Raw genomic sequence first — 20,318 nt, 5'->3', positions numbered from 1 at the left:
CAGTCACAGAGCCCGCTTCAGTCACAGAGCCCGCTTCAGTCACAGAGCCCGCTGCAGTCACAGAGCCCACTGCAGTCACAGAGCCCGCTGCAGTCACAGAGCCCGCTTCAGTCACAGAGCCCGCTGCAGTCACAGAGCCCGCTTCAGTCACAGAGCCCGCTTCAGTCACAGAGCCCGCTGCAGTCACAGAGCCCGCTTCAGTCACAGAGCCCGCTTCAGTCACAGAGCCCGCTTCAGTCACAGAGCCCGCTGCAGTCACAGAGCCCGCTGCAGTCACAGAGCCCGCTTCAGTCACAGAGCCCGCTTCAGTCACAGAGCCCGCCGCAGTCACAGAGCCCGCCGCAGTCACAGAGCCCGCTTCAGTCACAGAGCCCGCTGCAGTCACAGAGCCCGCTGCAGTCACAGAGCCCGCTTCAGTCACAGAGCCCGCTTCAGTCACAGAGCCCGCTGCAGTCACAGAGCCCGCTTCAGTCACAGAGCCCGCTGCAGTCACAGAGCCCGCTTCAGTCACAGAGCCCGCTTCAGTCACAGAGCCCGCTTCAGTCACAGAGCCCGCTTCAGTCACAGAGCCCGCTGCAGTCACAGAGCCCGCTGCAGTCACAGAGCCCGCTTCAGTCACAGAGCCCGCTTCAGTCACAGAGCCCGCTTCAGTCACAGAGCCCGCTTCAGTCACAGAGCCCGCTGCAGTCACAGAGCCCGCTGCAGTCACAGAGCCCGCTTCAGTCACAGAGCCCGCTTCAGTCACAGAGCCCGCTGCAGTCACAGAGCTCGCTTCAGTCACAGAGCCCGCTTCAGTCACAGAGCCCGCTTCAGTCACAGAGCCCGCTGCAGTCACAGAGCCCGCTTCAGTCACAGAGCCCGCTTCAGTCACAGAGCCCGCTGCAGTCACAGAGCCCGCTGCAGTCACAGAGCCCGCTTCAGTCACAGAGCCCGCTGCAGTCACAGAGCCCGCTGCAGTCACAGAGCCCGCTTCAGTCACAGAGCCCGCTGCAGTCACAGAGCCCGCTTCAGTCACAGAGCCCGCTTCAGTCACAGAGCCCGCTTCAGTCACAGAGCCCGCTTCAGTCACAGAGCCCGCTTCAGTCACGGAGCCCGCTGCAGTCACAGAGCCCGCTGCAGTCACAGAGCCCGCTTCAGTCACAGAGCCCGCTGCAGTCACAGAGCCCGCTGCAGTCACAGAGCCCGCTGCAGTCACAGAGCCCGCTGCAGTCACAGAGCCCGCTGCAGTCACAGAGCCCGCTGCAGTCACAGAGCCCGCTTCAGTCACAGAGCCCGCTGCAGTCACAGAGCTCGCTTCAGTCACAGAGCCCGCTTCAGTCACAGAGCCCGCTGCAGTCACAGAGCCCGCTGCAGTCACAGAGCCCGCTTCAGTCACAGAGCTCGCTTCAGTCACAGAGCCCGCTGCAGTCACAGAGCCCGCTGCAGTCACAGAGCCCGCTGCAGTCACAGAGCCCGCTGCAGTCACAGAGCTCGCTTCAGTCACAGAGCCCGCTTCAGTCACAGAGCTCGCTGCAGTCACAGAGCCCGCTTCAGTCACAGAGCCCGCTTCAGTCACAGAGCCCGCTGCAGTCACAGAGCCCCCGCTGCAGTCACAGAGCCCGCTGCAGTCACAGAGCCCGCTTCAGTCACAGAGCCCGCTGCAGTCACAGAGCCCGCTGCAGTCACAGAGCCCGCTGCAGTCACAGAGCCCGCTGCAGTCACAGAGCCCGCTGCAGTCACAGAGCTCGCTGCAGTCACAGAGCCCGCTGCAGTCACAGAGCCCGCTGCAGTCACAGAGCCCGCTGCAGTCACAGAGCCCGCTGCAGTCACAGAGCCCGCTTCAGTCACAGAGCCCGCTGCAGTCACAGAGCCCCCGCTGCAGTCACAGAGCCCGCTGCAGTCACAGAGCCCGCTTCAGTCACAGAGCCCGCTGCAGTCACAGAGCCCGCTGCAGTCACAGAGCCCGCTGCAGTCACAGAGCCCGCTGCAGTCACAGAGCCCGCTTCAGTCACAGAGCCCGCTGCAGTCACAGAGCCCGCTTCAGTCACAGAGCCCGCTTCAGTCACAGAGCCCGCTTCAGTCACAGAGCCCGCTTCAGTCACAGAGCCCGCTTCAGTCACGGAGCCCGCTGCAGTCACAGAGCCCGCTGCAGTCACAGAGCCCGCTTCAGTCACAGAGCCCGCTGCAGTCACAGAGCCCGCTGCAGTCACAGAGCCCGCTGCAGTCACAGAGCCCGCTGCAGTCACAGAGCCCGCTGCAGTCACAGAGCCCGCTGCAGTCACAGAGCCCGCTTCAGTCACAGAGCCCGCTGCAGTCACAGAGCTCGCTTCAGTCACAGAGCCCGCTTCAGTCACAGAGCCCGCTGCAGTCACAGAGCCCGCTGCAGTCACAGAGCCCGCTTCAGTCACAGAGCTCGCTTCAGTCACAGAGCCCGCTGCAGTCACAGAGCCCGCTGCAGTCACAGAGCCCGCTGCAGTCACAGAGCCCGCTGCAGTCACAGAGCTCGCTTCAGTCACAGAGCCCGCTTCAGTCACAGAGCTCGCTGCAGTCACAGAGCCCGCTTCAGTCACAGAGCCCGCTTCAGTCACAGAGCCCGCTGCAGTCACAGAGCCCCCGCTGCAGTCACAGAGCCCGCTGCAGTCACAGAGCCCGCTTCAGTCACAGAGCCCGCTGCAGTCACAGAGCCCGCTGCAGTCACAGAGCCCGCTGCAGTCACAGAGCCCGCTGCAGTCACAGAGCCCGCTGCAGTCACAGAGCTCGCTGCAGTCACAGAGCCCGCTGCAGTCACAGAGCCCGCTGCAGTCACAGAGCCCGCTGCAGTCACAGAGCCCGCTGCAGTCACAGAGCCCGCTTCAGTCACAGAGCCCGCTGCAGTCACAGAGCCCCCGCTGCAGTCACAGAGCCCGCTGCAGTCACAGAGCCCGCTTCAGTCACAGAGCCCGCTGCAGTCACAGAGCCCGCTGCAGTCACAGAGCCCGCTGCAGTCACAGAGCCCGCTGCAGTCACAGAGCCCGCTGCAGTCACAGAGCTCGCTGCAGTCACAGAGCCCGCTTCAGTCACAGAGCCCGCTGCAGTCACAGAGCCCGCTGCAGTCACAGAGCCCGCTGCAGTCACAGAGCTCGCTTCAGTCACAGAGCCCGCTGCAGTCACAGAGCCCGCTGCAGTCACAGAGCCCGCTGCAGTCACAGAGCTCGCTTCAGTCACAGAGCCCGCTTCAGTCACAGAGCCCGCTGCAGTCACAGAGCCCGCTGCAGTCACAGAGCCCGCTTCAGTCACAGAGCTCGCTTCAGTCACAGAGCCCGCTGCAGTCACAGAGCCCGCTGCAGTCACAGAGCCCGCTGCAGTCACAGAGCCCGCTGCAGTCACAGAGCTCGCTTCAGTCACAGAGCCCGCTTCAGTCACAGAGCTCGCTGCAGTCACAGAGCCCGCTTCAGTCACAGAGCCCGCTTCAGTCACAGAGCCCGCTGCAGTCACAGAGCCCCCGCTGCAGTCACAGAGCCCGCTGCAGTCACAGAGCCCGCTTCAGTCACAGAGCCCGCTGCAGTCACAGAGCCCGCTGCAGTCACAGAGCCCGCTGCAGTCACAGAGCCCGCTGCAGTCACAGAGCCCGCTGCAGTCACAGAGCTCGCTGCAGTCACAGAGCCCGCTGCAGTCACAGAGCCCGCTGCAGTCACAGAGCCCGCTGCAGTCACAGAGCCCGCTTCAGTCACAGAGCCCGCTGCAGTCACAGAGCCCGCTGCAGTCACAGAGCTCGCTGCAGTCACAGAGCCCGCTGCAGTCACAGAGCCCGCTTCAGTCACAGAGCCCGCTTCAGTCACAGAGCCCGCTTCAGTCACAGAGCCCGCTGCAGTCACAGAGCCCCCGCTGCAGTCACAGAGCCCGCTGCAGTCACAGAGCCCGCTTCAGTCACAGAGCCCGCTGCAGTCACAGAGCCCGCTGCAGTCACAGAGCCCGCTTCAGTCACAGAGCCCGCTGCAGTCACAGAGCTCGCTGCAGTCACAGAGCCCGCTTCAGTCACAGAGCCCGCTTCAGTCACAGAGCCCGCTTCAGTCACAGAGCCCCCGCTGCAGTCACAGAGCCCGCTGCAGTCACAGAGCCCCCGCTGCAGTCACAGAGCTCGCTGCAGTCACAGAGCCCCCGCTGCAGTCACAGAGCCCCCGCTGCAGTCACAGAGCTCGCTGCAGTCACAGAGCCCGCTGCAGTCACAGAGCTCGCTGCAGTCACAGAGCCCGCTTCAGTCACAGAGCCCGCTTCAGTCACAGAGCCCGCTGCAGTCACAGAGCCCGCTGCAGTCACAGAGCCCCCGCTGCAGTCACAGAGCCCGCTGCAGTCACAGAGCCCGCTTCAGTCACAGAGCCCGCTTCAGTCACAGAGCCCGCTTCAGTCACAGAGCCCGCTGCAGTCACAGAGCCCGCTTCAGTCACAGAGCCCCCGCTGCAGTCACAGAGCCCGCTGCAGTCACAGAGCCCGCTTCAGTCACAGAGCTCGCTGCAGTCACAGAGCCCGCTTCAGTCACAGAGCCCGCTTCAGTCACAGAGCCCGCTTCAGTCACAGAGCCCGCTGCAGTCACAGAGCCCGCTGCAGTCACAGAGCCCGCTGCAGTCACAGAGCTCGCTGCAGTCACAGAGCCCCCGCTGCAGTCACAGAGCCCGCTGCAGTCACAGAGCCCGCTGCAGTCACAGAGCCCGCTGCAGTCACAGAGCCCGCTGCAGTCACAGAGCTCGCTTCAGTCACAGAGCTCGCTGCAGTCACAGAGCCCCCGCTGCAGTCACAGAGCCCCCGCTGCAGTCACAGAGCCCCCGCTGCAGTCACAGAGCCCGCTTCAGTCACAGAGCCCGCTGCAGTCACAGAGCCCGCTGCTGTGAAGGCGGTCCCAGCACCCGCTGCTGAGAGAACAGTTCCTGAGCTAACTTCTGAGAGAGCTGTTTCCGAGCTCGCTGCTCCAGCTCCTGAGAGTACTGCACAGGAGAGCGCTTCCGAGTTTAATATGAGCACTACATCTGAGTCTGAGTCGATTACTTCTCACCCTGTCTCCTGTCCTGTGCTGTCTCCTTCCCTGTCCCAGTCAAGTTCCCCCAGCGCTTCTCCACGTGTCACCCTGTCTCAGTCTGGTTCCCCTATGGCTTCTCCTCGAGTGCCTCCACCCAAGTCCGCCCGGAATCCTCGTCCCAAGCCCTCATCCCGTGGACCTAAGACCCCCAGCACACCCACCCACCCTGGACCACCCCCCATGAACTCTGTGTTTCCTCCGCCACCTCTTCCTTGTTTATTATTTTTAATGTTTCATCCTAACCCTGTTGTTGTGTTTTCGTGTTTGCCGTTACCGTTATTTGTCATGTTTTGTTGGTTTGTGTCGATTGTCTCAGTCTGTCATGTCCCGTGTTTGATGTCCCCTTGAGGAGCGTCTGGTAGCCGCTCCTTAAGGTGGGGGTTCTGTTATGATTCTGCCCTCGTGTCCTTGATTTTCTCTAGTCTTGAGGCAGGATCATGACAGAATCATGTTTTGTGTGCAAGCACATGGTCTTGTGTTTTCAGCCATGTGCTTGTGTTGTCTCGTTACGTTACCCCGCCCCCTTGTTATCCTCGTCTCGTCATTATTGTCTAGACAGTTTCACCTGTCCTTGTCTAGTCTGCTTCACCTGTCTTTGTCATTAGTGTTCCCCTATTTCATCCCCTTGTGTTTGCTGTCCTGTGCCGGTTCATTGTGTCACACTTTGTGAGAGTCTACCTGTGAGTACCTTGTCTTTGAAGAACGTCTTGATCTTGTATTTGCTGTTTTATAGTCTAGTGTTTGTCTAGTGTTATCTAGTTTAGTTATCCCTCGTTTGTATTGCCTCTGTTTTGCCCCCTCGTGGGCTTTATTTTCCCCTGTTTTTCTGTTATAATAAACGTTGTGTAATTGTCTACCGTCTGCGCTTGGGTTCTTCTGCTATCATCATAACAGTATTAGTATTAGTACTCATTTTGTAATCTGTAACAAGTACTCTTTTCATTTTGACTGGACCTTGGATTCTTGAGTACGTGTCACATTCTTCTTTCGGGATCAGGAAGATCCCGGCTGGAGGAAACGACAAGAGGGTGAGCATTCTTTTGATATAATAATAATCACTGTGAGATTTGATTGATCAAAGAGGCAGCTTACGACAGGGTTATTGTTGTATAGCGAACACGGTTGAAGGTAGGCTTATACTACGAAGGGGAAATCTATTATATTTATAATTTATTTTCTTTATAATAGAATACGAATTTGTAGAGACTGATCGCCTAACTCTTAAAGGCACGACTAAAGGATAGGCTCTTTAGTTACCGCGGGATTATCCATATGTCCTGGGGAACGGCATTAATCGTGACAACCTTTTCAATGAACACTAATGAATTAGTAAATATTGGTGCACTGTACTATTAAACTTCGTAAAAAGCGTCAATAGTCATGCCAGGTTTCTACCAAAATAATTGTGATTTTTTTCTGAATTTTGTATTCGTACTTAATTATTGCTCCTGATTGAACTAAAATAATGTTCCGGAATTTTTTTAATTTCCATGTATAGAATGAAGAATTTGCTATATTTCAGATTAGTAATTTAACATTTGATTGTGTATACACTACCTGTCAAAATTAAGTTACACTACCTGTCAAAATTAAGTTATGTAGTGGAATATTTTAATGTATACAAATACAAATACACTCGGACATTCGCACACATTATTTTACCGCGAGATTATATTTCCTGAAAGGAAATAAAGACATCAAAGTAGTCCATGTGACATCAGTGGGTTAGTTAGAGTGTGTTGAAGCATCGAAAATACATTTTGGTCCAAAAATAACAAAAACTAGGACTTTATTCAGCATTGTATTGTCTTCCGGTTCTGTTGTGGATCCGCTGTCACGGTATACAAGTTCATTGCTTCCTTCTCGTCTCGTGTTTATGTTGTTGTATGAGCGCACGTGTGTAGTGGGCGTGAATGTGTGTCATTCCTTGATCCGCTCCAGCTGATCATCATTTCATCACCAGCTGCAGCCGATCTCATCACACTACATATTCTCACAGTTTTCTCATCCCCGTTGTCAGATCGTTGGTTGATGTTTCCCCGTGTGGTGTTCCAGTCCAGTTCCCTTGCTGTTCCAGTGTTCGTGTTCCTGTGGGTTCGTTGTCTCGGTGTTGGATTGTCGTTCGTGTCTTCACTTCACGGGTTCGTCTTCGACCATCGAGGTCCCTGCGTCATCTGTCCACGCCCGTGTCCCTGCTTTGTGTTTCTCTGAACTTAAATAAAGAACTGAGAAATACACACACACACACAAACACACACACACACCAGACACACCAGACACACGTCAGCGGCGTCTTACGTCAGCGGCGGCACTGAACGCAGATCCACAACAGAACCGGAACACAATACAATGCTGAATAAAGGCCTAGTTTTTGTTATTTTTGGACCAAAATGTATTTTCGATGCTTCAAAACACTCTAACTAACCGACTGATGTCACATGGACTACTTTGATGTCTTTATTTCCTTTCTGGACAAGGACAGTATACCGTACACACATTTACAATGGAGGGACAGAAAGCTCTCGAACTAAATCTAAAATATCTTAAACTGTGTCCTGAAGATGAACGGAGGTCTTACGGGCTTGGAACGACATGAGGGCGAGTCATTAATGACATAATTTTTATTTTTGGGTGAACAAACCCTTTAAATGAGCATAAGTATAAATAGCAAGCGTGTGACTGCCTCTAGCAAGCCATTGGAAATACAAAGTCCATCTAACTGCCTTTAGTAAGCTACTGGATATACGAAGTCCCTCATGCATGGGGTGTCACGATTCTCCAAATCTTCGACTCAATTTAATTTTCGATTCTAAGGTCACGGTTCGATTCGATTCTCGATTTTTACATTTAGTTTTTTTTAAAGCACAATGCCATTTTTAGAATAGACTTTTATGCAATATAATATCTGACCTTTGTTCGCAATGTACTCAAATTTAAAACATTTATTAACAACATAAACTGCTTATAATATAATAACTTATATCTTTAGTCAATTGGAAACTTAAGCAAAATAACCTGCCATCTAGTTTCTCTTTTGTATCTGCAGTCTTCTTCACAGAAGATGACATTCATGTTCACAAAACAAACAAACAGTTGTTGGTTTAACAGATAAATCTATGTTTTTGTGTTTTTTCGAAAAGGGCACAAGTGCTGCCGTGTAATGCGACTTGTTTAAGGGAGCTGTCTGAGCTAATGGGAGCTATGAACATTTAAAATGTATTACTGTATTGAGCCTCAGCTATATGAGCCATTAATCATATACACTATGGACTTCATATCTCTTAACCACTTGTTGTTTTTGGAAAAATAGCTCCTTTCCACAACAGCGGTCTTATGCAAGCATGTTACTTATTATAGACAATTAGATGCTTTTAGTGCGCTTAGAGGGAGCAAAAGCCAGCGGCATGAAAAGACTATATAAGAGAAATTCCCCACTCTTCCTTGCAAACACCAACCTGACACACCAGCAGTTGTCAGATGCAAGAAGCTTCAAGCCTCGCTAGTATCTATCTGTTAGTTAGTACTCATTTATGATCTGTAACAAGTATTCCTTTTTCATTTGATTATTTTAATACATTTTGGAACATTTATTATAATCATCTGACTGTACCTTGGATCATTGAGTGTGTGATGGATTTTCACGATTAATACCGTTCCAAATTATAAAATATCCCGTCCTCGATATTACTATAATCTCGCGGTAACTAAAGAGCCTATCCTTTAGTCGTGTCCTCAAGAGTTAGGTGATCAGTCTATATAGATTCGTATTCTATTATCAAGATAACAGATTTCCCCTCTATATAGAGGGTATGCGCATGACGTCGCCGTCGGCCGGAGTGGTCACGCCCACAAGTGGCAAAAAGACTGAGCGGCAGCATTTGTTTTCAGCGTGGAAAAACACACAAAACACATCCAAAACGGGAAAGAGCTTTGCGATTGACTGTACAACTAGATTTGACTCTGAGGTACTGTATATTTTTACAGACTGCACAAAGCTACAGAACAGACTATATTCTGCATAATTGGATGTTTTTAAATAAACACTGACAAAAAACTATACAAGTTTTAGGGCTGGACGATATGATGATATACAGTATAACATTAATGTAAGTGATCACTCGGATTTAGACCTATCTACAGTATATTGTATTTATATAAAACGTTTACAGGCAAATTTTGTTAATTTATTTCCCCGGCGTCGAAATCAGGCACATATAAATGTCAGGAAACACGATTCCTGCTGCATGTCAATATCCATGGATCACTGGATCTTTGATAAGTTGTAAGGAACACTATATCGAGTCCAACTTTTAGTTTAAACAGATAATAGTTTGTTTTACTCGCATTTTCGCAGTTTCCCCTATTAACTCCAGTCACGCAGCAGCTCTTCTGCCACTCAGTCCCGCTGAGGGGGCGTGTTCCGGCGGGGAAGTGACGTTAATGCATTCCCTCTATTATAAGTCTACCCTTTTGGTACTCTTCAACCGTGTTTGCAATATAACAACTTGTTATACATATATCCTTATACATATATATACATGTTGTATGCTGCCTCTTTGGCTAGGCTGGTTGATCAATGGGCGGCAGTGGCTCAGTGGTTTATGTAGGTTGTCTACAAACCGGAAGGTTGGTGGTTCAATCCCCGGTTCCACCTGACCAAGTGTCGAGGTGTCCATGAGCAAGACACCTAACCCCAGTGTGTGTGTGTGTGAGACACCTAACCCCAGCTGCTCCCGACGAGCTGGATGGCGCCTTGTATGTATGAGTGAGTGACTGATCACCTAACTCTTGAGGACACGACTAAAGGATAGGCTCTTTGGTTACCGCGGGATTATAGTAATGTCCTGGACAGGATATTTTATAATTTGGAACGGTATTAATTGTGAAAATCCATCGCAACCGGCGACGTCAATGAAAGAGTGAGGGGTTCAAGTTCTGTCGATGGGTCTCCTGCATCTGCAGTTGCCATGCTATCTTTTGACTGGCTGTAGCTCAGTGAGAGGAGGTTGACTCACAGCACTTCAACACGCATGTTTTTTTTCCGTGGCAGCATCGACGATTCCATTTTTTAATTCAAAGTTCGAGATTGTGACTTAATTTTTTTATCATATTCAGTGAAATCGACACTATAATCCGACACTAAATCGACACTGTCAATTTATGTTGACAGAACAACATAAATAGTGGTTTTAGAAAAAACCCGAGCTTCTAACTCCACCTGGAGCGTGTTATTTGTTTTGCAAAAATCCACAGCTCCCGGTTCATCATGTCCAATCAGCGCAGGGGGGTGTGAGATCTGACTGTCAATCACAGATCGGGCACACGCCACCCCTCGCGCACGCTACAATCACATGCACACGCCGGAAGTTCGCGCTGTAGCAAAGAGTGATGGCGGATGTATCTCGCTTTCAAAACACTAACAAATCAAGTAAGAGTATAAATGACGTTAGCAATTGCAATCTATCGGTAGATTAGCCAGGGCAGCATACCTCCAAATACTCCATGGTGTTGATGGATGCTGATGAGACGGCGCGTTCACAGATAACCTGGTGCACACGCACTGACGAGCACGAACTCGGTGGGAGGGTATCCGTTGATAGTGGGGGAGGGGCATGAGAGTTGTAAACATTCAAAATTTTGCCTAAGTCCACTCAATCTGCCACACTTGCCGACTGCAGCTTTAATTTTGGTCGATTTCGATTGACACCCTTACTCGTGCATATGACTTATGACTCATATGGGTGAGATGCAGAGAACAGAACAAAAGCTCTTTATTACAGCAGAACATTTTAAATGGTTATACTTTTTATTAGCCTTGACAGTTCCCTTACACTGAGGCCCCATCCACACTACTGCGTTTTAGTTTAGAAACGGATAATTAAAACGAATACGATCTCCGTCCACATCAGCGTTTTAGCTGCGTATTAGAATTGATCTCCGTCCACATTAAAACGACTGAAAACGCGGATCACGTGACCATTCACCAACACTGGGCATGCGCGTGCCGGTGTAAACACAACTTCATTGATAAAATGATCCCACCATGCTCTGGGTTAACCCCAAACCAGCACTCCATGTACGGTCAACGCCGCCGCTGCTCACGGGAATTGTCACAGATCGCTCGAATAATAGCTTGACTCCGGCGCATGTAGGCAGTTATAGCGTTGTAAAATGCAGAATTTACTTGTACAACAACAGCTGCTAGCAAAGATATACGCCATGACTGATGACACCCAATCATAGAGCCGAGCGTGAGCCTCTACTACGTCATCGTTTCTAAAGTCCTCCGTTTTGACCCGTCTACACTAAAACGCCCTCCGGAGATTCAAAACGAAAAACGGATCGGCAGCGTTTCTAAACTTCTCCGTTTTGGGTCTCCGTTTTTGCCGTTTTAGTGTGGACGGGAGGTGCAAACGTAGCAAAAGGTCTCCGTTTTTAAACGAAAACGCAGTAGTGTGGACGGGGCCTGAGCTAGGGGTTTCTTATTACAACCTTTTCTGCGTTTGCAGAGATGGATGTTCTGAGAAAGCGAGGGAAGTGCCATTCTCAGATGGGCCCCTCACAACAGCACAGACACCCAAGCAGAAGCACAAAGGAAGGAAACACCATGTAAAGGCAAGAGTGACGCAATAGGATGTGGCTATGCAAGGTTGCTAAAGCATTAAGTTCACAAGACAGTTCCTCAGAAAAAGACCCAAAGCAGCCGACTGTACTGGTATGTGGTTTTGGGTATATATATATATCTCAGAAAAAGCATGCTCAAGTGTGTTCATTGTTTGGTGTGCATCTCTAGATAGAGTGATTTCTCTCTAGATCTTTCTTTTTTTTGCTCAAAACTACCAGCTGTTATTTTATAATCTGATGAGCTCAAGTTATTTTTAACAGATTGCTTACTTGAACTGCTTAGAAGCAAGTTACTCTTTGTACATCCATTCTCCAGGACCGCCTTTGGAATGGATTAGCTGAAGAATCATAATCTGTAACCTTTTGATATTTTGCTGTACAAAGAAAGTTCAATAGCAATACAAAAGGTATTTGTACATCTTCACTGACCAGGACAAAAGGGATCCAGGAAGCTTTCACCGGAGGGTAAGCATGAAAGATCTTCTGAGTCTATAGCTATGTTTCCATCCACACGTTTTTATCCGCATTAAGTGATATCGAATGAAAAATGCCTTATGGAAACAGTAAAATTCGATTGAATTTCATGAATATCGACTCTCTATCGGTCTCATCGGATTTTATCTTGATCGATATATGGCTTATGTGATGAACGCGGATGGAAACGTTATTATGGTGCAATCCATTTTGCCTAGCAAAACTTTGTTCGCAAATGTTGGCTTGAATGTTGTGCAATTCGGTGAGAAAATGAATGGAAACACCTTAACATGTCTCAGATCAATTCGATATACCAATCTGATCGCGAAACAGCATGTGACGTCATTACGCACAGGTTTTTATCCGCTTTAAAGCCGTTTGATTGAAACACACTTTCACCAGCTTTATTCGCATGAGGTTTTTTACCGAACTTCAGATAATTCGATTGACAAGTGGATGGAAACATGGCTAATGATTGTTATTGTTGTATATGGTGTTAAGGGACATATTTAACTGGTATAACAAACTAGCCAGTATAAACCATTTTCGTGAGATCGTGTTGTGACCTGACAGCAAAAGACCACCTAACTAGGGGTTATTCAGGAACTGAGGTAAATACAAGATCTCACCATAGTTAACTAACAAGAACTTAAGCTATTAATTCACTGATGTTAAACGTATGTAAAAAGTGAGTGGAGGCGGGGCTCATTTGCATATTCTATACTAAATGAGGCAAGAGTGTCAAGTTACATTCAAGCTATTTTAAGGCATGAAGATTTTTTTTTTCAACGAAAAAAACAGTAAAACTTAATTTTTGTGATCAAAGATGAGTTTTAAGGGATAAAATGATACTCTTTAAGCTCAGGTGCCACATCCCATGTGATCAATTCCTGGTTACCGTTTGTTGTAATACGGTGTTTTGGAGGGAGGAGTCGTTTGCTATGGTTTCTATTGAAATCAAAGTGAAAGAAATGAAAGGGTTGGGACTAGTGAAGAACTAAAGCAGGTTTTATAATATCCCCAACAGGAGAACAAGTGTCTCTACTGAGGATTGTTCACAGTCATGTCAGACGCTTTGTCCTTCATGGAGGAGGACTTGACATGCATCATCTGTTGTGATGTCTTCACTGATCCGGTAACTCTGAAATGTAGCCACAGTTTGTGCTCTGAATGCCTCCAGAGTTTCTGGATGACTCAAGAAGTGCCGCAGTGTCCGGTCTGCCGTAAGAAATGCTCAAGCGACGAACCCACCAAGAGCCTGGCATTCAGAGCGCTCTGTGAATCCTTCAAGACGAGAAAACCCACAGCTGTTTCAGGAGACGTTTGTCCGCTGCATCAAGAGACACTCAAACTCTTCTGCTTTGATGACAAGAAGCCCATCTGTGTGGTGTGTTACACTTCAAAGAAGCATAAAAATCACAAGTGTTGTCCTGTCGAAGAGGCTGCTGGGAATTTAAAGGTAGGAGAAGTTTGGTGGGTGAGTGTTTGGTTTCTTCAAGCTTGTTATTAAGAGTTTATCCTGTGATTCCAGGAGCAAGTAAAAGAAAAAATGGGCAGACTTGAGGTGACCCTCGCTGACTTTAAGAAAGCCCATGAGAGCTGTGTGGAAGAGGATGAGCTCATTAAGGTATGTGGTTAGTGTTTCAATCAGTACAATTATGTTAAATTTCTCCTGTCGATCAATCATTTAATTAGTTCTTTCCTTGAAAAACAATTCTTAATGCCTTAAAATATCTTGAATGTAACTCGACACCCTTGACTCATTTAGTATACGCGATTCTATGAATATGCAAATGAGCCCCGCCTCCACTCACTCACTCAGCTCAGAGATCCACTGGTTAACGATCACACGTTGATCTGATTGGTTACAAGGTCGTTTGTGACGTCAGAAACACCAGCGATTTCAAACCGTGTTTTTGAGACTGTCTTTGGTTCACTGCAGTTTTAAGCTGAAAATACTCAGCAATGCTGTCGACTTATGAACTTACACATGGTGTGTCTTAAAGCATATTAAAAACACCACATAGACATATAAACAACACTAAAAGCTGGATTCTCACCACAGGGGAACTTTAACAGAAAGGATTAAACCTTCTTAAACCATTTCAGGAACACATCAGTGTAGAAGAAAGCAAGATCAAGAAGGAATTTGAGAAGCTCTATCAGTTTCTTAAAGAGGAGGAGGAGAAACGGATCAGAGCGTTGCATGAAGAAATGCAAAATCGAAATGAGAAACTCAAGGCCAGAATGGACGATCTGTCCGCACAGATGTCAGATCTGTCTGAGAGGACGGCAACTCTCTGGAAGCACTTGGAAGCTGAAAACATCACTTTTCTCCAGGTACAGATAGGATACGCATGACACCAGGGACTAAAGTCTATCAGAGATCTGTAAACGTGTCTAATAATCAATGTTCATGATGTTCACACACATGACTGAGCACTAACTGCTTTTTTATTTCTCATTCAGAATTACAGGGATGCATTGAAAAAGTGAGTCTTTGCAATTAGCTTTTTGATACAGCTAAAATCAATCATATTTCAAGCCTTTATTTGTTATAATTTTGATGATTATGGCTTATAGCTTATGAAAACCCCAAATTCAAAATTAGAATATTGTGAAAACGTTTTCATAAGCTGTAAGCCATAATCATCAAAATGATAACAAATAAAGGCTTGAAATATCTCACTTTGCATGTAATGAGTCTATATAATATATTGGTTTCACCTTTTAAGTTGAATTACTGAAATAAATGAACTTTTGCACGATATTCTCATTTTTCGAGTTTCACCTGTATAACTGTTTATGTAAACAGATTCAAACACCCATCAGCACCAGACGTGAGCCCAGAAATGGAGGAATTTCAACACCATCCCATTCAGACCCTGATCTTCACCACCTGGGCCAGAATGCAGAACCTTGTAAAACAGCGTAAGTTATAACGTCTCCTTAGACATAATTTACTTTAACAAATGTTGTTCCACATCGTATGCTTTATTTCCATGGAACAAGAATGAAAAATTTTGTGCAACTCTTATACAGTTTATGGTGACCAGAGGCTTGAAAGGTCCAACATGGACAAAAAAAATATAAAATTTTTGTATATTTTGGGTTTTCTTTCCATATATTGCTGTATTTTTGTATATATGTGTGTCTTGTACTGGAGTTTGTTATGTATTCAGAGTAGCATGAAGGAGGGAAGCAGAAAGAGAAACCGTTTTTGAACGTTTGTTTGAATTACATGCTAAAATTGTACCTCAAAAATACATCAAAAAAGTAATAAAATAAAATAGGCCTAGTTAGTGTTTTTGTTGTTTTTAAGCCTTACCTTAAAAATAAATAAGGTTATGACACTAAAAACTACGAGTTTAACTTGCATAGATTTAAAATATTGTTAAAGACATGTAAAGAAAAAATAATTAAATTTAATAATTAGCTCCTGAGAAACGAGAGGAGCTGGGGAGGGAGGAGGGTAATCGGAGCTGGGGAGGGAGGAGGGTAATCAGCTCCTGGGAAACAAGAGGAGCTGAGGAGGGTAATCAGCTCCTGGGAAACGAGAGGAGCTGAGGAGGGAGGAGCTGAGGAGGGAGGAGGGTAATCAGCTCCTGGGAAACGAGAGGAGCTGAGGAGGGAGGAGGGTAATCAGCTCCTGAGAAATGAGAGGAGCTGAGGAGGGTAATCAGCTCCTGGGAAACGAGAGGAGCTGAGGAGGGAGGAGAGTAATCAGCTCCTGAGAAACGAGAGGAGATGGGGAGGGAGGAGGGTAATCAGTTCCTGAGAAACAAGAGGAGATGGGGAGGGAGGAGGGTAATCAGCTCCTGAGAAACCAGAGGAGCTGAGGAGGGTAATCAGCTCCTGAGAAACGAGAGGAGCTGAGGAGAGTAATCAGCTCCTGGAAAACGAGAGGAGCTGAGGAGGGAGGAGGGTAATCAGCTCCTGGGAAATGAGAGGAGCTGAGGAGGGTAATCAGCTCCTGAGAAACGAGAGGAGCTGAGGAGGGTAATCAGCTCCTGGGAAACGAGAGGAGCTGAGGAGGGAGGAGTGTAATCAGCTCCTGAGAAACGAGAGGAGCTGAGGAGGGTAATCAGCTCCTGAGAAACGAGAGGAGCTGAGGAGGGTAATCAGCTCCTGGGAAACGAGAGGAGTTGAGGAGGGAGGAGTGTAATCAGCTCCTGAGAAACGAGAGGAGCTGGGGAGGGAGGAGGGTAATCAGCTCCTGAGAAACAAGAGGAGCTGGGGAGGGAGGAGGGTAATCAGCTCCTGAGAAACAAGAGGAGCTGAGGAGGGTAATCAGCTCCTGGGAAACGAGAGGAGCTGAGGAGGGAGGAGGGTAATCAGCTCCTGAGAAACGAGGAGCTGAGGAGGGTAATCAGCTCCTGAGAAACAAGAGGAGATGGGGAGGGAGGAGGGTAATCAGCTCCTGAGAAACGAGAGGAGCTGGGAAGGGAGGAGGGTAATTAGCACCTGGGAAACGAGGAGCTGGGGAGGGAGGAGGGTAATCAGCTCCTGAGAAACGAGAGGAGCTGGGGAGGGAGGAGGGTAATCAGATCTTGAGAAACGAGGAGCTGGGGAGGGAGGAGGGTAATCAGCTCCTGAGAAACGAGAGGAGCTGGGGAGGGAGGAGGGTAATTAGCTCCTGAGAAACGAGAGGAGCTGGGGAGGGAGGAGGGTAATCAGCTCCTGAGAAATGAGAGGAGCTGAGGAGGGTAATCAGCTCCTGAGAAACGAGAGGAGCTGGAGAGGGAGGAGGGTAATCAGCTCCTGAGAAACGAGAGGAGCTGGGGAGGGAGGAGGGTAATCAGTTCCTGAGAAACGAGAGCTCCTGAGAAACAAGAGGAGATGGGGAGGGAGGAGGGTAATCAGCTCCTGAGAAATGAGAGGAGCTGGGGAGGGAGGAGGGTAATCAGCTCCTGAGAAACGAGAGGAGCTGGGGAGGGAGGAGGGTAATTAGCACCTGGGAAACGAGAGGAGCTGGGGAGGGAGGAGGGTAATTAGCACCTGAGAAACGAGAGGAGCTGAGGGAGGGAGGAGGTTAATTAGCTCCTGAGAAACGAGAAGAGCTGGGGAGGGAGGAGGGTAATCAGCTCCTGAGAAACGAGAGGAGCTGGGGAGGGAGGAGGGTAATCAGCTCCTGGGAAACGAGAGGAGCTGGGGAGGGAGGAGGTTAATTAGCTCCTGAGAAACGAGAGGAGCTGGGGAGGGAGGAGGGTAATCAGCTCCTGAGAAACGAGAGGAGCTGAGGAGGGAGGAGGGTAATCAGCTCCTGAGAAACGAGAGGGGCTGGGGAGGGAGGAGGGTAATCAGCTCCTGAGAAACGAGAGGAGCTGGGGAGGGAGGAGGGTAATCAGCACCTGGGAAACGAGAGGAGCTGGGGAGGGAGGAGGGTAATCAGCTCCTGAGAAACGAGAGGAGCTGGGGAGGGAGGAGGGTAATCAGCTCCTGAGAAACGAGAGGAGCTGGGGAGGGAGGAGGGTAATCAGCTCCTGAGAAACGAAAGGAGCTGGGGAGGGAGGAGGGTAATCAGCTCCTGAGAAACGAGAGGAGCTGGGGAGGGAGGAGGGTAATCAGCTCCTGAGAAACAAGAGGAGCTGAGGAGGGTAATCAGCTCCTGGGAAACGAGAGGAGCTGAGGAGGGAGGAGGGTAATCAGCTACTGAGAAACGAGAGGAGCTGAGGAGGGTAATCAGCTCCTGAGAAACAAGAGGAGATGGGGAGGGAGGAGGGTAATCAGCTCCTGAGAAACGAGAGGAGCTGGGAAGGGAGGAGGGTAATTAGCACCTGGGAAACGAGAGGAGCTGGGGAGGGAGGAGGGTAATCAGCTCCTGAGAAACGAAAGGAGCTGGGGAGGGAGGAGGGTAATCAGCTCCTGAGAAACGAGAGGAGCTGAGGAGGGAGGAGGGTAATCAGCTCCTGAGAAACGAGAGGGGCTGGGGAGGGAGGAGGGTAATCAGCTCCTGAGAAACGAGAGGAGCTGAGGAGGTAGGAGGGTAATCAGCTCCTGAGAAACGAGAGGAGATGGGGAGGGAGGAGGGTAATCAGCTCCTGAGAAACGAGAGGAGCTGGGGAGGGAGGAGGGTAATCAGCTCCTGAGAAACGAAAGGAGCTGGGGAGGGAGGAGGGTAATCAGCTCCTGAGAAACGAAAGGAGCTGGGGAGGGAGGAGGGTAATCAGCTCCTGAGAAACGAGAGGAGCTGGGAAGGGAGGAGGGTAATCAGCTCCTGAGAAACGAAAGGAGCTGGGGAGGGAGGAGGGTAATCAGCTTCTGAGAAACGAGAGGAGCTGGGAAGGGAGGAGGGTAATCAGCTCCTGAGAAACGAAAGGAGCTGGGGAGGGAGGAGGGTAATCAGCTCCTGAGAAACGAGAGGAGCTGGGGAGGGAGGAGGGTAATCAGCTCCTGAGAAACGAGAGGAGCTGGGGAGGGAGGAGGGTAATCAGCTCCTGAGAAACGTGAGGAGCTGGGGAGGGAGGAGGGTAATCAGCTCCTGAGAAACGTGAGGAGCTGGGGAGGGAGGAGGGTAATCTGCTCCTGAGAAACGAGAGGAGCTGAGGAGGGTAATCAGCTCCTGAGAAACGTGAGGAGCTGGGGAGGGAGGAGGGTAATCAGCTCCTGAGAAACGAGAGGAGCTGAGGAGGGTAATCAGCTCCTGAGAAACGTGAGGAGCTGGGGAGGGAGGAGGGTAATCAGCTCCTGAGAAACGAGAGGAGCTGGGGAGGGAGGAGGGTAATTAGCTCCTGAGAAACGAGAGGGCAGAGGAGCTGGGGATGGAGGAGGGTAATTAGCTCCTGAGAAACGAGAGGAGCTGGGGATGGAGGAAGGTAATTAGCTCCTGAAAAACGAGAGGAGCTGGGGATGGAGGAGTGTAATTAGCTCCTGAGTCGTATTCCTATAGGTAGACGTGGATCAGCTGAGAGTCACTGATTCGAGCTTGACTAACGTGACCTGCCAGAACTGACGCTACGCTTGATTTCTGTCTACTGTCCCGAGCAAAGATAAAACGCGGCCACGGGTCATCGGGCAGACCTTGTTGTCGAGCCCTGATACAAAAATATACGTCACGTGTCAGCTGAAGCCATCTTCCTTTCCCTAGTAGCATGAACACCATAAAAGTACAGTTGGTATGGCTTTTTGGACCAAGCCTCTGGTCACCATCCATTTTTATTGTGTGGACCAGAAAAAATAACACTGGTACTGACCGCGGTAGTTTACGCTCATCTGTGTTTACAGCTCCTGTGACTCTGGACCCAGACACAGCATCAGATAAACTGAGGGTGTCACAGGATTGCACCAGTGTTCAGTACGTGCAAAAGAGAATGAACGTGCCTGATATCCCAGAGAGGCTGTATGTGGGAGTGTTGGCCTCAGAGGGCTTCAGCTCGGGTCTACACTGCTGGGACGTGGAGGTGGGAGACAACGACAACTGGACACTGGGAGTGGTGGGGGAAACAGTGTACCGCAAAAAACTTTACAAAATGGATCCAATGAGTCGTTTTTGGTGTTTCCGTTACGTGGATGGGAGATACAAGAAAGGTCATAGACCTGCCAAAGATATTGATGACGATGAGAGGCCGAGTATCATCCGACTGCAGCTGGACTTTTACAAAGGACAGCTGAGATTCATTGATCCCTTCAGAAACCGAATTTTGTGCTCCTACAAAGGTGGATTTCCAGAGAGGGTGTTCCCATATTTCTGCACTAGAGACTTGCACACGCCACTTAATGTTTTTCCGGCAAATCAACAACAACAGTGAACCACAACTAATGGCGCTTTTCCACTGCATAGTACGGTACGGTTCGGTTCGGTACGGCACGCTTTGGCGCTTTTCCACTGCATAGTACGGTACGGTTCGGTTCGGTACGGCTCACTTGTGGTGCTTTTCCACTGCATGGTCCGGTACGGTACGGCTCGCTTCGGCTCGCTTTAAATGGTACCTGGTCTGTTGAGGTTCCAAGCGTTCCGTACCGGTACTAAAATGTGACGTAAAAACACTGCAGATCACTGATTGGTCAGACAGAATCGTCACTACCAGCGTCATTGGACACTAAACCCGCTAGATTTAAATAACCAGTAAACAACAGCCAACGCGGTAGCATCTGTTTTTTAAACTTTAAAAAGAAATGGCTGAATCGTGGTCAGTGGACGAGGTGCAGACGTTCCTCTCGTTGGTTGCCGAGGAGCGGATCCAGCGAGAGC

General features: G+C 49.5%; 1 protein-coding gene across 1 annotated transcript; it reads left to right on the top strand.

Annotated features, from left to right (window-relative positions):
* The first annotated feature begins 13,167 nt into the window (after positions 1-13,167).
* LOC130080085 (zinc-binding protein A33-like) lies at positions 13,168-19,880 on the top strand. Its single transcript, XM_056245387.1, has 6 exons — positions 13,168-13,586; positions 13,659-13,754; positions 14,237-14,467; positions 14,597-14,619; positions 14,943-15,058; positions 19,352-19,880. Exons 1-6 carry the CDS (start codon positions 13,191-13,193, stop codon positions 19,873-19,875), a joined length of 1,386 nt encoding a protein of 461 aa, XP_056101362.1. The 5' UTR covers positions 13,168-13,190; the 3' UTR covers positions 19,876-19,880.
* Positions 19,881-20,318: the final 438 nt, after the last annotated feature.

The sequence above is a fragment of the Rhinichthys klamathensis genome, unplaced genomic scaffold (genome assembly GCF_029890125.1).
Source record: "Rhinichthys klamathensis goyatoka isolate OS25496 unplaced genomic scaffold, OSU_Roscu_1.1 h1tg000029l_1, whole genome shotgun sequence".
Classification (NCBI taxonomy): Eukaryota; Metazoa; Chordata; class Actinopteri; order Cypriniformes; family Leuciscidae; genus Rhinichthys; species Rhinichthys klamathensis.
Note: the sequence above shows the minus strand (reverse complement) of the source record. Positions and strands in the feature narration are given on the sequence as shown.